The 15,000-nt window shown below is 45.2% G+C and overlaps 2 protein-coding genes across 3 annotated transcripts in view; both read right to left on the minus strand.

Moving 5' to 3' along the window:
- Positions 1 to 808, minus strand: part of syt4 (synaptotagmin IV) — a 5,843-nt gene extending 5,035 nt beyond the window's left edge. The window contains exon 1 of one of the 2 annotated variants that reach the window (XM_030338159.1): positions 441 to 808. In XM_030338159.1, the coding sequence (XP_030194019.1) occupies positions 441 to 474 (34 nt within the window). In that variant the 5' untranslated portion in view covers positions 475 to 808. The remainder of the gene's footprint in view (positions 1 to 440) is intronic. The other variant, XM_030338158.1, reaches the window with a different exon arrangement.
- Positions 809 to 10,514: 9,706 nt separating this feature from the next.
- Positions 10,515 to 15,000, minus strand: part of slc3a2a (solute carrier family 3 member 2a) — a 6,356-nt gene continuing 1,870 nt past the window's right edge. Inside the window, exons 4-11 of the mRNA XM_030338146.1 lie at positions 13,727 to 13,900; positions 13,318 to 13,412; positions 13,062 to 13,204; positions 12,824 to 12,933; positions 12,140 to 12,345; positions 11,876 to 11,950; positions 11,494 to 11,707; positions 10,515 to 11,193 (exon numbers count right to left, since the gene is read on the minus strand). Of these exons, the coding sequence (XP_030194006.1) occupies positions 11,054 to 11,193; positions 11,494 to 11,707; positions 11,876 to 11,950; positions 12,140 to 12,345; positions 12,824 to 12,933; positions 13,062 to 13,204; positions 13,318 to 13,412; positions 13,727 to 13,900 (1,157 nt within the window). The 3' untranslated portion in view covers positions 10,515 to 11,053. The remainder of the gene's footprint in view (positions 11,194 to 11,493; positions 11,708 to 11,875; positions 11,951 to 12,139; positions 12,346 to 12,823; positions 12,934 to 13,061; positions 13,205 to 13,317; positions 13,413 to 13,726; positions 13,901 to 15,000) is intronic.

A 15,000-nucleotide genomic window follows, 5' to 3' on the forward strand; every position in this document is an offset into this window, starting at 1 on the left:
CTAAACTATAGGCAGTAGTAGTATTTTATATTAGGATTGCACGAAGTCGATTCCTATAGAATCTTTGTCGTACAGAGAAATAAGAAATCCCATATATGTCGGCCATGCCACAAATACGAAGAGAAAGAAAGAAGAGACTGGAATAGTATTTTTCACGAGAGTTTGTCTCCAGGCCAACGTTCTAGAACGCTCCGTGCAACAGGGACTCCGCGGAACCAGCCTTCCCCGTTCCTCCATCTCATCCTAACTATATGGATGGACAACCAAGATGAGATCAGCTAAAACTAACCGAGAAACTCAAACAGAGAGAGAGCGAGAGGGGGAGAGACAGAGAGACAGAGAGACAGAGAGACACACACACACACAAACATACACAACACAGACACGCACACACGCACACACCCAGAAGCTTTCACACGCCATTAACAGCGGCAACCTACCGATGGGAGCCCCACCCTCGTCCATAGGAGCCATTGTGGAGCTCTGTCCAAGGTGCTGAAGCTGCTGCTGCTGCGGCCAGGCGACGGAGCGTTCGCTCTCCGCTAGAACGATGTCAACGCCCTTGTCTCGGTGGCAAGGTACCCCCAGAAAATAATCCGTTTATCCAGAATGACTCTCTCTCCCGCTCGCTGTATCTCTCTCTCTCGCTCGCTCGCTCGCTTGCTCTATATTCCGTTCGTTTGGTTTGGTTTGGTTTTCCGGCGAAATGGAAGCTGCTGCTGTTGTCAACGCTGCTGCTGTCTCTAAGACGCCTTAGCCGACACCACCCCGATCCCACCTCTCTCTCTCTCTCTCTCTCTCTCTCTCTCTCTCTCTCTCTCTCTCTCTCTCTCTCTCTCTCTCTCTCTCTCTCTCTCTCTCTCTCTCTCTCAGCTAACGCAGCAGAGTTCATCAACACTGACGCAATCGTGACGATGGCTGGCGGTGAAAGCCCCCCCCCCCCCCCTCCTTAAAGCAGAAGGCCTACCTATACGACAGACAGAACATCCTGATTTCCCCAATCAATCATTCCAACTATCAGCTATCGATTGGTCTATCAATTTGTCAGTGTGCTGTTCCAATGAAGAGTTATATCTTAACTAAGCCGGGGAACATCTCGACAGAGAGAGGAGGAGAGGGAGAATTTCCACCATGTCACCCAATAAAACCACACAGGTCCCAGACCATTATCTACGCTCTATTTTTTAACAACAAGCAGACAAAGGGTTAGAGCCTTGTCCCAAGCAGAAAAAAGGAGAATACAATATAACTCCAACAAAGACTAAATTAAGTAAAGCATTAAAGACATAATGCAATGTGATAACGTTTTTCTAAAGGATTAAGGATGATATTAAATAAACTTATAAATTGTAAGCATACTCTCTAGGATCAATAATCACATTGGTGAAAGAATTTTATCAGATACAAGATTTCCCTTATTGTTTACAAGTTTGTATTTCTGTGTTTGTTGTGTTATCACAGGAATCTGATATGAAAGAAAAAAACGCATCACAGCAAGGTGGGAAATAGTAACAAAATAAGATAATACCAAGATATTACAAAAATGTTCCCCTTGTAGTTAAGGAGGGTTAACAAGATCTGTATATCTAAAGACAGACAGATATTGTAAAAATAAAGACTTTTTACAATTTGATTATATATATTTTTTATATAAAGCAGCCAGAAACCTGGACTATATCTGACCCCGACTGACACTTACTAACACGGGCTTGCAGGTTCCATCCTCCATCATCCTGTGTGTGACGCAGTGACGCATTAGCGATGATGAACACACGCACTCTAACCCCTATGCTAATGAAATATAATCAGGGTTCCAGTTAGGTGGGAGCCAGTGGGAGCTGAGCTCCCATAGAGAGAAGTCGGGCTCCCACGAAAGAAGCAAACTCAAATATCTGTGGGGGTCTCTGAAAATACAGCAGCATAATATTGTAATTACAAATGAAGCTATTTCCCTTCCATATGCAGAGTAATATTGACGTTAAGTAAGGGATAATAGAATGCCGGTCATTATCGCACAGCAAATCGCAAAGTGTTAAAATCCCAGAGTATTCATGACCAGAGTAGATTTTATACACTTTGGTGTTGAATAGGCACTAAGTAAATTTTTTGGGGTGTACCAGAAACACTCTTGGGTGTTGTCTCTAAGTATAATGCTGGTGTAGAGTAATTTAAGTGTTTATTTTAGGATGATGGACTCCCTGAGTGTACAACGGTTGAGTGTCCTACTATCCCGGCGGCACGTCGGTTTAGGTTTCGATTCGTCATTGGCTCGCTGCGCCTTCTCATTGGTTGAATCTAGAGACATGTGACCGTTTGTCCTCTTCCACACTACGCGGCAAACTGTTTCGACAGAGACGGTTGGCTAGAGAGGATCGAATCAATATCGCCAAGGAATTGCTCCGAGTGAACGAAGACATTTTTGAACTTCACGGGAATGTAAACAGGTAAGAAAAGTACCAAGTGAATAATGCACAGGGTTTCTATGTTTCATAGTTAGTTGTGCGTTTGTCCTTCATATAGGTCAGAAATTGTATCCATAATGGGTCTTAAGAAGGTATTAGAGGCTTAAATTTAACTTGTTCAAACCTGCAGAAACCCTGAATGCAGAATATTCAGCATTTCTTCGTCTTTTAGATCTGATAACCAACTTATAAATGCTAACGATTTTAGCTAACGTCAAACTTAATGGCCAATGCTAATGAGGCACATGTCTTCAATTTAGCTAACGCCTCGTTACCATTTTTAGCTAATGCTAACGAGGCACGTGGCTTTAATTTAGTGGGAGCGTGTCTATGTTCCCCGGGTCCTATGTTCCCCGGGTCCTATGTTCCCCGGGTCCTATGTTCCCCGGGTCCTATGTTCCCGGACCCCGGGTCCTATGTTCCCCGGGTCCTATGTTCCCCAGGTCCTATGTTCCCCTCTTTGTATGAGACTGGGGAACATAGGACCCTTTTTTTTTTTTTTAAAAGGGTCCTATGATAATAACCTGTTTGTATTTGGCCACCTTTTTAGATGCTGACTATTTATTGACAAGAACTTTTTGAACCTTTTATGTTGTGTCATGTGCTTTCATCAGGTGTATTTCATGCTCAAAGTATGTGCTCTCCCTTTTCAGGTTGGGATAGTGACATGGCCTCACTTCTCCTGCTGGTCTACCTCCTGCCACCACCTCCAAGTGGAAAGAATGGAGCTGTCAAAATCAGTATCCGGGAAGCTGTGGATCGTGTAGTGAAGTTTCACAGGGTAATTGTATCCTGATAATTTTTATTTTATTTTTAAAGGTCCCATGGCATGCCGCCAGAGCTTGTGTGTTGCTGATGGATGTCACAATCTCTGTGTTTGCCAATCTACTTATCGAGTCTTGAAAACAAAATGGCGTCGACGGGTGATCTACTGATGGTATTGTGTGTATAAAATGTAATTTTATTTTTAATAAACAATCTGTACACTTACAAAGTTCTCAATGCCTCGTTTTATATGTTAATACCCTTATTGAACTACCAAAGAAGTGTCGGGCTACTTCTAGCCTTTTAAATGGTTTAAAATAGCGATTTAGTTTTTACCATAACCACTGCCCCATTGTTCCAAGTTTATAGCGTTTTGATAGAATCGGCTAAAAACAGCCAACTGAAGAAAGCGTCTATATGCGTTTTTTTGTGCTCCAAAACAAACGTTTCAACTCATTATCATACAAAACATATCCCAAATCCGTTTTACACCGGAATTCCCCTTTAATTGGTTGACAGGGACACATTTATTTATTTATTTTCAAGTTGTTTGTTACATCATATAAATGTAAAACTAAAAATGGTTCTTGATGTAAAATAATTAAAGTTTAACTATAATGTTAACTATATTATATATGTATGCACTGTAACAACAACAGCAGCAAGAATCTAATGTGTAGACTATTCATTCATGAAGTGTTGATAATTCACCTCAAAGGTGTTGGTTGTACACCAGTCAGAGTACATTCTCACTCTAGAAGTATTAAATAATCAGCTCTGCGAAGTGCTACAAAGCACTGACTTGGAGTACATATTTTCTCTCTCTGGGGTTCTAGGTTTACACTGCAGGTGTAAGGAAGCACTGAATGAGTGCCCAAAAGTACCACTAATAGAGTACATTTGCACTCTCAAAGTGTTCAAATGTAACTCTAAATTTGGAGTACATATTTTGCTCTTCTAACAGTGTTCAGCGAACACTGAACTCTTGGACCTATATATACCCAGAAATGAGTGTTAAATGTACACCCATAGAGTACAATGTACACTGATATTTGCTGTGCGGGAAAACCAGCCCAGACAGGGCGAACCGGACTGTCCGGACACCGACGCGAAACGCAGGTTTCTCGCTTCGACCTGCGGGGCTTATTTTCGATAATGATCAGCTACTTGCCAAACGAAAAAATAACTTCACAAGGTGTCTTTTTCAGCGCAACTAACAGGTGTTACACCGAATTCTGCGACCCACCGAAAAGTGTAACCCCAGGGGGCGCTGTTGCATATTCTTTGCAATACGCACGAGTTTGAAGCGTAGAGGCATAACAAAAACATAAATAAAAAATAAGAACTCCCCCAATTACCTTTTTATTAAAGGGGCTGTTAGCAGAGATGGTTTTCTCAACGATCCAGGCGTGCATACCCAGTGCTAGGCCGAATATAATGAATGTAGAAATAACACACAGTGGGGCATCAGTGCTGTTGGACTGGAACTGACCATCGATTATTAAACGCGCGCTCACTTGACCTCTCCTAGGTCACATGTGGGACATCCTATTGCCGCTGTACACACAACACTGCATACAGCATATTATGTATAACAAAGTAAATACAACCGATTGTGACAATGGAGGGCATATACTTTTACATGTCAACAGGGGTGTGAAAAAGAGCTTTCTTCACGCAAATTGTTGTTGTTAGAAAGCATCTCTTTACTTAAAACACTGCACTCTTCGCAGTAAGTCCTCCGCCACTGCTGTTCTGCGAAGGCTTGGCAATAGCTCCCCACATGGCTCACGTCAGCAACAAGGAGTTACCGAGCTATTCCTCCTTCAGGCTTTGGCCAACCCCACAGGACAGCAGTCCAACTTCCCCAGTGATCTCCTCTCCTAGCAGGACTCTTCGTCTACCTGCTCTTCTTCACCGCGGTCCACCACGAAGCTCCTCGAACAATGTTTTTCGAAATGTGGGTCCCCTCCACTCGGCTAGAGGAATATCCCACCACTGCTACCAAATGTGAAAAAGAGCTTTCTTCACGCAAATTGTTGTTGTTAGAAAGCATCTCTTTACTTAAAACACAGCACAACTGTCGAGTCACTTGCACAACTCCCGCCTCCCAGTCTAAAACTCTGGCCCTCTTAAAGAGCACCAGAATGGGTGTGGCTCAATTAGCCCACGAGCCACAGCTGCGGACTATCACGGCTAACCAGCCAGACAGGAGCACGTGAATCTTTTAAAACATGTTTAAAAACAGTGAAGATGCCATTCAGATCTTCACAAGGGGCTTAATAAATACATTTGTTTTGATTTGATTAGCATTTTACAGACCCATACAATGATAGGGCGTTTAGTACGGTCCTTCACCATTGCTTCTTTACCCTAAGCTACAGTCAGTGTTCAATTACGCTGATTTACCTTTGAGCATTTCCTATTATAGCCTAGGCCTAGGCCTACTGTGTAAAACGCTGTTTAGAATTAATGTTAGTATCAAGAAAAGAAAGACCCACCGGTGGGGGGAGATCTTATGTTTTATTTATTTTTTTGTTATAATGCAAACGTGCATGTTGCAGAAAATGTGCAACAGCGACCACACTTTTCGGTGGGTCGCAGAATTCGGTGTAACCCGACCACAACTTTAAGAGACCCCCACAGAGATGGAGTCATAACTCGAACCCTGAATATAATAATGCATCTCACTGCATCAACTAATAATTTGTTATTTAATTCAACACTCTCGAACAGCCGCGACGGTGTGATTATAACTCCTGGTTCATCACCTCGATTATACGGACTAAGTTTTTGGCTCTCTTGATTTCCCCCTGGATTTTCTCCCAAACCAGCTCCGTGTCTTTAGTTAACTGCTGAAATTGTGCTTTTTGCTCAGAGTTCGACTCCTCCGCCTTCAAAAGTTGCTTCTCGTGTGCCGACAAATGGCGCGCAGCCCTTTGAGTGGCGTTCGACGTCGCGTCCGTTATCCTGTCCGCGAGCGCTTCCTGCTGAGTGTTGTAGAGTGCCTGGAAGCGCAGAGAACAACAGGTTACGGTTTATGTTATATAGCGGCCTAAGCTATGGTATTACTTTACTGTGCTGCTTAATGCCATGTCATATTTTAGCAATCAGTTATTTCTACACCATGAAAGTGATAATGTTCAGCGAGCCGGGAAATGAATGTGAGATCAGCTCTGACAGTGTGATGCGGGACCCTGACGTGAAGCAGAGTAAAAGGCCCATTGATTGGTCTATCAATGTGTCAGTGTGTTTTTCCAATGAAGAGTTATATGTTCATTAAACCACAGTGGAACATCTCGACAGAGAAAGAACGAGAGGGAGAATTTCCACCATGTCACCCAATAAAACCACACAGGTCCCAGACCATTATCTACCCTCTATCTTTAACAGCATGGGGACAAACAAACAGACAAAAGCTTAGAGCAGAATCCCAAGCAGCACAAAGGAGAATACAATACAACTCCAACAAAGACCAAATTAAGTACAGAGAGTGAAAGGTCATTTTAAATCTGGCCAATTTATCTTGAGTCTGACCGTACCCAATTTGCCTTACAGCGCCATGCGATACGTGACCCACCTTCAGGGAATTGGCCTTCAACTCCAAAGCTTGGATCTCCTTCTTGAGGCTAGCCTGAGTGGTGGATAAATCAAATGTTTGACAAGTGTTTTGTCGATTTGCTGTTTTCACTTGTGAACATTTGTTAGAAAGTAGGCTATGATCCCTTAAGAAGCATAACAGCGGCCAAAAGAAGTGGAATTGAAGACTCAAAAATACTTTTCGGTATTAATGCAATATAAATGTAATTAAATTAAATCCCAGAGCTGCCTAAAAACATCTGATCCCTTCCATGCCCTTCCATTTTAAACGACCCCTTGCTGTCATGGTCTGTGTCGTGTTTTGATGTGTTTCCCTGTGTTTCCCTCCTGTGTTGAATACTGCTCCCTCCCCTAATGGGTCTCAGCTGTTCCTCGTTGCGTTTGCTACTTAAGCCCTTGTCTTTCCTTTGTTCCTCGTGCTGTCATTTTGGTTTGTTGGTCCTGCGTCTTCTCTGTAGCTACCTGTGTTCCCTTGCTCGTTGCTCCTTGCCTTAGCCTTTTGGCAGAAATAAAGTGCCGTTTTCTTTACCCGTCTGCATCTGGGTCCTACCTGCCTGCACCCTCAACTCCTATCACTTGCTCTATATATCTTTCAGTGTAGTTATGCTTTCGTCATCTACGTCCGGACACGGATAAGTGACCGCACGAGAACCTACATTTGATCATTATTGTGACAGGTGTAGGCCTATGCAGATGAAACCGGTGTCACAGAGTTAAGAGCTGCAACCCTGTCCACCCTGTAGCTTATAAATAACATGAATCATGTGGTTGTTGTACATACTAAAGTATGTACAACATATTAAACACACACACACGCACACAAATCAGCAGAGTACAACAATTACTATTTTTTTTACCAGTCTATTGACATCCAGCGTATTTGCAATGCACACACATATCGTCAGGATGGCCAAGACAGCGTGGGGCATCCTAAAGAGACAAAGACAATGCCATTGTAACTATTCACTCTCGGTGGCGTACCAATAAAATATATTAATTTAAGTATTAACAATTACATAATATCGATAATAGTAATAATGACAATGATAATGATAAACATATTTGATTTAAATAAAAACGCAAAAAATAATTGTATTTTTTTTCTGTATTGTATACTTTTGTAATAATTGTATTGTATCTTTTCTGTCATATCAATGTTAAAATGGCTTCGAGGGAATAAAACAATAATGGTGATGTCTGTAACGAGTCGAAACCATCAGTAGAGACACAGGGTCAGGGTCTTTACCTTTTAGCTGGAGATGCTCGGATGTCCATGAAAGAGAATTCACAATCAACCTGATTGAACTGCAATAAAGTCTCGATGGCCAGAAGATTGGCAAGTGTGTAGAGGAGTCGAATGAATCGAATTCACAATCAACAATCACCCTGCAAATCAAAAAGATTGGCAGGTGTGTAGAGGAGTCGTATGAATCGAATTCACAATCAACCTGCTTGAACTGCAATAAAGTCTCGATGGCCAGAAGATTGGCAGGCGTGTAGAGGAGCTGGTGTAGTCCTGGCCCATCCCCATTCTCACATGTCATACACAAAGCCAGATAAACCAACCTGGGCACATATTTGTGCAGCCGAATCAACACAGCTCAACCAGTTGAACTAGATGTCCCTTCTCGTCAATTGATGGCCGAAGGTGTGAAAACGGCCAACGGCCACGGCAAGATGGCCTAGTGTGAGTGCACCCTAAGAGCTGTGCATGTCTTGCCATGTTTTCTTTTTAGATACACTTTAGCTGCACTTTGGATTTGTGCACATTTAGACATAGATAAGTCTAACACTACAAACATGGCCTCTTTGCCATTTCCGCCAAAGCCACAATCCACTCTCGAGTCATAGGCGACACCACCATACCACAAAGCATCAAATTAGTTTTCCGTCACCTTTTGAAATAACATGTACAACGCGTTTGCCAATATTATAAATAGATGGATGAAAAACTGTTCAATTTGCACATTAACCTTTTAACCAACTTCTGCATAGCCAGTACACGCTCAGCACATAGCTGCACTAGCATGCATGCGATGGTCCTACTACCAGGGAACCATGGTGCGTCAGCCCTCTCCGCATGATTGAGGAACGTATCTGCACAAAAACCCCACGACGAAAAGTTTGGCATGTCAGAATTATTATTATATTAATTTGGCGAATCGCATGACGTATCCATTGTTGACATGAGGGGACCCCGCCCCCAGTTGCGTGAGGGAATCCCACTAACAGCTGGAGCTCACGCGCAGTGTTTACCAACTGACTTCACTGCAGTGCACTATGCTGAGTACACAGTAGCTACCACAAAAATGAATAAGATCAATAGCAAGAAGAAGAATGCTAATAAAGAAAACGAGAGAAGATGGAACAACATAATGGAGACAACTTTATTTGAAATGTGGCAGCAACGTCCCTGTATTTTCGACGTGTCCACAAAGGAGTTCCACGATAGGGTGAAGCCAGGATACAGCCTGGCGAGGCGTGAAAAAGCCGACGCGCTAGACGCACTACCCGGTAAGTTTTTTGTATCGCGTATGTCACGCATAATGCAACTCCTGTGAGGAGTTGCGTTCAGCAGATATAAAAACTACTGGAACCTTTATGAAAAAAATGTTTAAAAAAAACCCCATTTATGTCAGTTCTAAACCTTAGATTTTCTAAATATCTTACAAACGTGAATGATACAAAGTAGAGAGCATCGCACCCTCGAATCTTGTAGTGTGGCCAGCCACTGTCCAACGAGACGAGGCCCGATTTCCTGGCTCTGTGATCGTATAGTGTGACGTGTTAAATTGTGGTGGAATATCTGAGAATCGTGTAGTCTGAACCAGCCAAGTCATTCCCATCATGCAATACACAAATGATATACATTTTGAAAGCACAACCATTTTAAAAGAGATTTGTAAATGTTTTTTTAATAACGCTTATTTTATGCGTTTGTTCTTCAGTGTTACTCGATTTGCTCACATTAGTCTACTCTTTGTCGGATAGTGGCGCCCCCTGGTGCTTGTTGTCGATATGAAGACTGGGAATCTCTGGATGCTGTATAGATTTACTGTAAATACAGAAAGAGGGTTCTCTCCTTCATAGTAGTAGTGCTTTTTACTATTAAAACGAGGAAGGTATACAAGTCACAAAAAGAGCCCCACTGAAGTGAACCCCAATACAGAGCAAAGGTTTTCCAAAACTCAAAGTTAGAAAAAGGCGTTTTTACCTAAAAGTCAGACTCAGACACATTTTCCCTTACATGGTGCAGAAATATGATAGAAGACAGGGACTATTCAATATAAAATATTAAGACCGGGCGCACATGTGGAAGGACACCCAGAAGGAAATCGAGAGCCACCCACTTAGTCTGTATGATCGAGGTGATCAACAAGGAAGGAACGTTTTAAATTAATAAACCGTTAATTAATAAGCAGTATTATATGGCATTAGCAGAGGCGTTACGAGTTGATGGGCTAATCTTCGTTGATCACACCATACACACACACACACAGGACGGAGACCGGAACCTGTAATCCCATGTCAGAAAGTTTAGATTTACGTCTGCTGTATTTGTAAAATAATTATTTGTTTTTGTGGTTTTGAATTCTGTTCAAATGTCATGATGTTGAGTCTAATATTGTGTGTTTCTTCTGGCCCCAAGACACGGAGTGGGCGGGTTGAAATAAACGAGGACGACAGTTAATGGATGGGGAAAATGTTTTTATTGATTTTCCCATATTTCTTTCTTGTCCACTTTGAGGGGTAAAAAGGCCGTGGCCTACCGTTTCTTCAAAAACAAAGTTCTTACAATAGTGTTCTCTTGTTCGAGGTAAAAGAAAAAAATATATTAAAATCACAATAAAATCCTTTCACAGGATTGCCCCAGGGAATAAGAACGGAATGTTGAAGTAAACTAAATTAAATTAGTCATGGGACTGCACGCCAGCTGCACAAGGAAAACCGCATATGTAGTTTAAAAAAAAATCAAAATGCTCTCATTTTAAACTTTCTGCGAGCACCATAGTTGATATTCAAGCATGTCATAACCTAAAAATGTTTTCATAAAATATGCTTCATGTCTTCCTTAGACAACTGGCCCAGCTTCCTTCAACTGCGAAATAGTGTCCTACAGCCCATAAATAAAACATCTGGTGTACAAAACACACTTTTTCACTCCAAAAACATTTTAGCTTTGCAAGAGGTCTGTGCTCTTGTCTAAGTGTGATCTGTCGACCCCTCTAGGACGTGAAGGGGAACTGCAGCAGTACCCCCCTCCCAGGTCCCAGGGTGATGGCCTTCAGGCTGACCATGGCATCTACCTTCAACTCTGTGTCTGTGGAGAGCCTCACCATGGCCTCCGACGGCAGCTCGGCCTTGCCTAGAAGGTAAAAACACACCGTATTACACCGAGAGAACGGCCGGAACACAGTACCATCACACCGGCTTTAGAGATGTGTGCTCTGATGTTAATATTACAGCCCCTCTCTGGTAACAGAGTCCCTACCATGGCCCTTCTCAGGAATGTAATAAAGACTTACGAGTCAAAGAACACCAAAAAAAAAAGTTATAAAAATAATAAAGATCAACTTTAAAAAAGGAGATCATAGGTCGTCAAGAACAAGAGAAACAAACAAACAAAAAAAACATAAGATGGATGACTGAATACTCAGGTTCTTACCGGTAGACCGCGGCGTGAGCGTGGCTGGCGCGGAGCCCCAGTTGACGGCCACCAAGAAGCGCTCGCTCTGGTCCCACAGCCGCAGGTAGGCCAGGGCACTGCCCGAGGAGCTGAGGGTGTGGTACTCCCCGTGCAGAAGGGAGCGCTCTTTGCCTCGCAGGTCGCTGAGGGTCTTGAACCACTTCCGGTTCTCTTCACGAGCCAGCCTGTCGGCCTGCCGATCGAAGAGGACCACGGGGTTAATGTTTCGGTCGAGGGTGTCAGAGGAAGGCTAGCGATCGATGAAGAGGGTCGCCTCACTTTCCGATTTTTTTTTTGTTGATGATTGTAAAGTTAATATAACTACCAGACACAATCCCAATTTTCAGCAATTTTCACTCACCTTAGCAGTATCGTTTACGGCAGCACCCTCTTCTGGTTTCTCGGTGTCCCAAAGCATCATGGGAGATTCTTTACCCTGAAAGAGAAATAAAAAAAATTAACACAAGAAAGTTCACAACAGATCTGGGTCAAAGAACCAAAGGGATTCACCTAATATAAATACATAAGTAGGAAACACGTTACACTGCAGAGGGCGCCCTCTCCAGTGTAACGACCAGGCGGTGCTGGCTTTTTTTTCTCTTTTCTTTGTCACACGGACACTCACTTGAGCTTGGAGGCCGATCTCGTCGCCGTAGAGGAAGACGGGCGTGCCGGGCAGGGTGAAGAGCAGCAGCTGGTACAGCCCCACCAGCTCGGGGGTCTTGGCCTCGTTGGCCAGGTGGGTGCTCGTGGCGGCTCCCAGGGTCCAGCCCACGTTCCTCTGGTCGTTCCTTTCCAAGAGCAGCTCGATGGCCTGAGCCCTCTCCAAGCCTGGACCGGGGAAAAAGACCAGACAGGGTTTTGTTAGGCTTTGTAAAGCAGTTTGTTATTTAATTGATAAAGAAAGAAAGAAAGAAAGAAAGAAAGAAAGAAAGAAAGAAAGAAAGAAAGAAAGAAAGAAAGAAAGAAAGAAAGAAAGAAAGAAAGAAAGAGGGAATAGAAGCTGCAGAGAAAGAAAGGAAATGAGGCAAAGAGAATAAAGCAGGAAGGAGGGTGTGTGTGGGTGACATATTGGCTCCCACAAAAGGCCTCACAAGCAGGTGGTCTTTCCGGCCACTCCATAATCAGTGCCATGAGCAGCACCTGTGTGCCCCCCCCCCCCCCCCCCCCCGACTTAGGAAGACCCATAACCTTGTCTTCACACACCCATGTATGCAGCCAGGAGGTGGGGGGGGGGGGGGGGGGGGGGGGGGGGGGGGGCGGGGGGCGGGGGGAATTCAACGAGACAACAGACAACGTCGGGCTCTACCTCCTGTGATGTTGGTGAGCAGGTCTGAGACGAGGAGGTTGACGGAGGAGGTGTTGAGCAGCTCCGACACCTGAGTCAATGACTTGCCACTCACCACACCAATCAGAGCCCTGGAGACGACACAGAAACACACACACGTCAGTTGGTCCACAGAGACACCTCTTCGTAGATTGATCAACCGACACTTTGGTTCGAAAAAGGGGTGGCGTGTTGGGGTTTTGGGGCTGAACCCGCTTACTTCTTCCTGGGAAGTTCGCTCTCGGTATCGTTGTTCGACGTCGTGTCCGGGATCGACTGCCAATCAACCATGGCGCTGGCCGCGCCCAGGTCAGACACCTTGATGCCGTCCACGCCCAGATCCAGCCAGTACTTTGCCGCTTCCTGGTGGAGGAAAACACGCTGACATGAGCCTGTGCACTTTGACTTACACAGCCTCCCAATAAGGAAGAACCACAAAGCCGATGTAAATCGATCTTAATAAACATGCGCCTTACCTTTAGTTTTTCCATGACTTCGACTGATTTGCCACCGCTGAACCACGGCTTATTGCCCAGGTAGTTAGGAGTCAGGTCCAGCACCACAGAGATTCCTGCGAGAGAGACCCACAACACCAATGAGCATTTACATACACAGGAACGATGCGACTTCCCCAGGGATCCGGCATTGACACCCAACTATGCTTCTGGCCAGGCTCCGAGTTACGGGCTTATGGCTGAACCACAGTGGTGTGCAATAGACTGTTGAATAATGTCAATTTACTTTAACCACTAGGTGGCGGCAACTCTCTATATTGCACATCTTGTGACTTTCACTGAGACCACCTATCTGTGTGCATCATCTCGATCCAAAAGACGCCAAAGCCCCCCCCCCCCCCCCCCCCCCTCCTCTCTGGGGTCCACCTACCCTTCTTGTGGGCCTTCTCCATCAAGCTCTTTAGCTCTTCCAGGGTGCCCTTGGTGGGATCGATCTTCTGCAGGTCCAGGGTGCTGAGCTGGTTGGCCTGGGCCTGGTGGAAGGGCCCCAGCAGCAGGCCCTTCACCTTCAGCTGGTTCAACATGTCCAGCTTGTCCTCCACGCCTGGGGGGGGGGCAGACAGCAGAAGCTTATTTTAATACAAAATAAATAGGTGGGGCTCTTCTTTCTAGTGTGCACGATGAAACAACAGGGAGGAAGAGGACACACACACACACACACACACGCACACACACAGGGGGGCTGTTGATTCAGGACAGGACCATGTGAGCAACGTGAAGGCCCCCCCCTTCCTCAGCAGAGTACAGACAGGTCCTTTCATGTGGTGAACCGGGGGGGTCACGTGCATTCCTCTGGAATGCCGCCCAGGGGCCGGCTTGGGCCCCCCCGAGTCTGGCTGACCCTGTTCCCAGCCACAGGCTTTACGGCGTCTACAGCCGGTGCGCGCACGCGCGCACGCGCGCACGCGCGCACGCACGCACGCACGCACGCACGCACACACGCACACACGCACACACGCACACACGCACACACACACACACACACACACACACACACACACACACACACACACACACACACACACCACCCCCTACACCCCCCTCCCCAGCCTTAACCCCATACCACCAGCGCCCGCCCCTCGAGTCGAGTTGTTCTACTTTATGTTTCAAGTTTGTAAAAAACAAGGTCATAAAAAAGGGAAATGGCGGTGATGTTTTTTTGGCCTCAAATGTCTTTGAGTCGCCAGAGTGAATGGCAAACATGCTGACATGTGCTCGGGTGATTGCGTCACACACACACGCACACAAACACGTCAGCGGAACGAATCTTACGAGTCAGACCTTTACTCTCAGGGGGGAGCGGGGAGGGGGATATGAAACTGAGGGTCACGTGCCCTCTAACCTTTCCTTCTTCCCTTATCATCCTCCCTCGAGTGTCTGACGACGGTCCGACCGCTGGCTCAGCGAATTCACCTCGTGGTCGGGAACCAGGTCTACGGCGCGAGTGCCAACACAGCACATTCTGGGCACACGGCGGCCACTCCTGATTAGGGCTCAGCCGGGCCGAGGCGACTCAACGCTGATTAAATGGAGACAACAGTCTCTGAACTTTTTTGCTTCGGAGAAATTCAGTCCTCGAGATCAGACCAGGCAGAGCTACGCTCATTATACACAGCAGAGGCCTCTGCAAATATTCCAGCCTAT

Source organism: Gadus morhua, chromosome 17, assembly GCF_902167405.1.
Source record: "Gadus morhua chromosome 17, gadMor3.0, whole genome shotgun sequence".
Lineage (NCBI taxonomy): Eukaryota > Metazoa > Chordata > Actinopteri > Gadiformes > Gadidae > Gadus > Gadus morhua.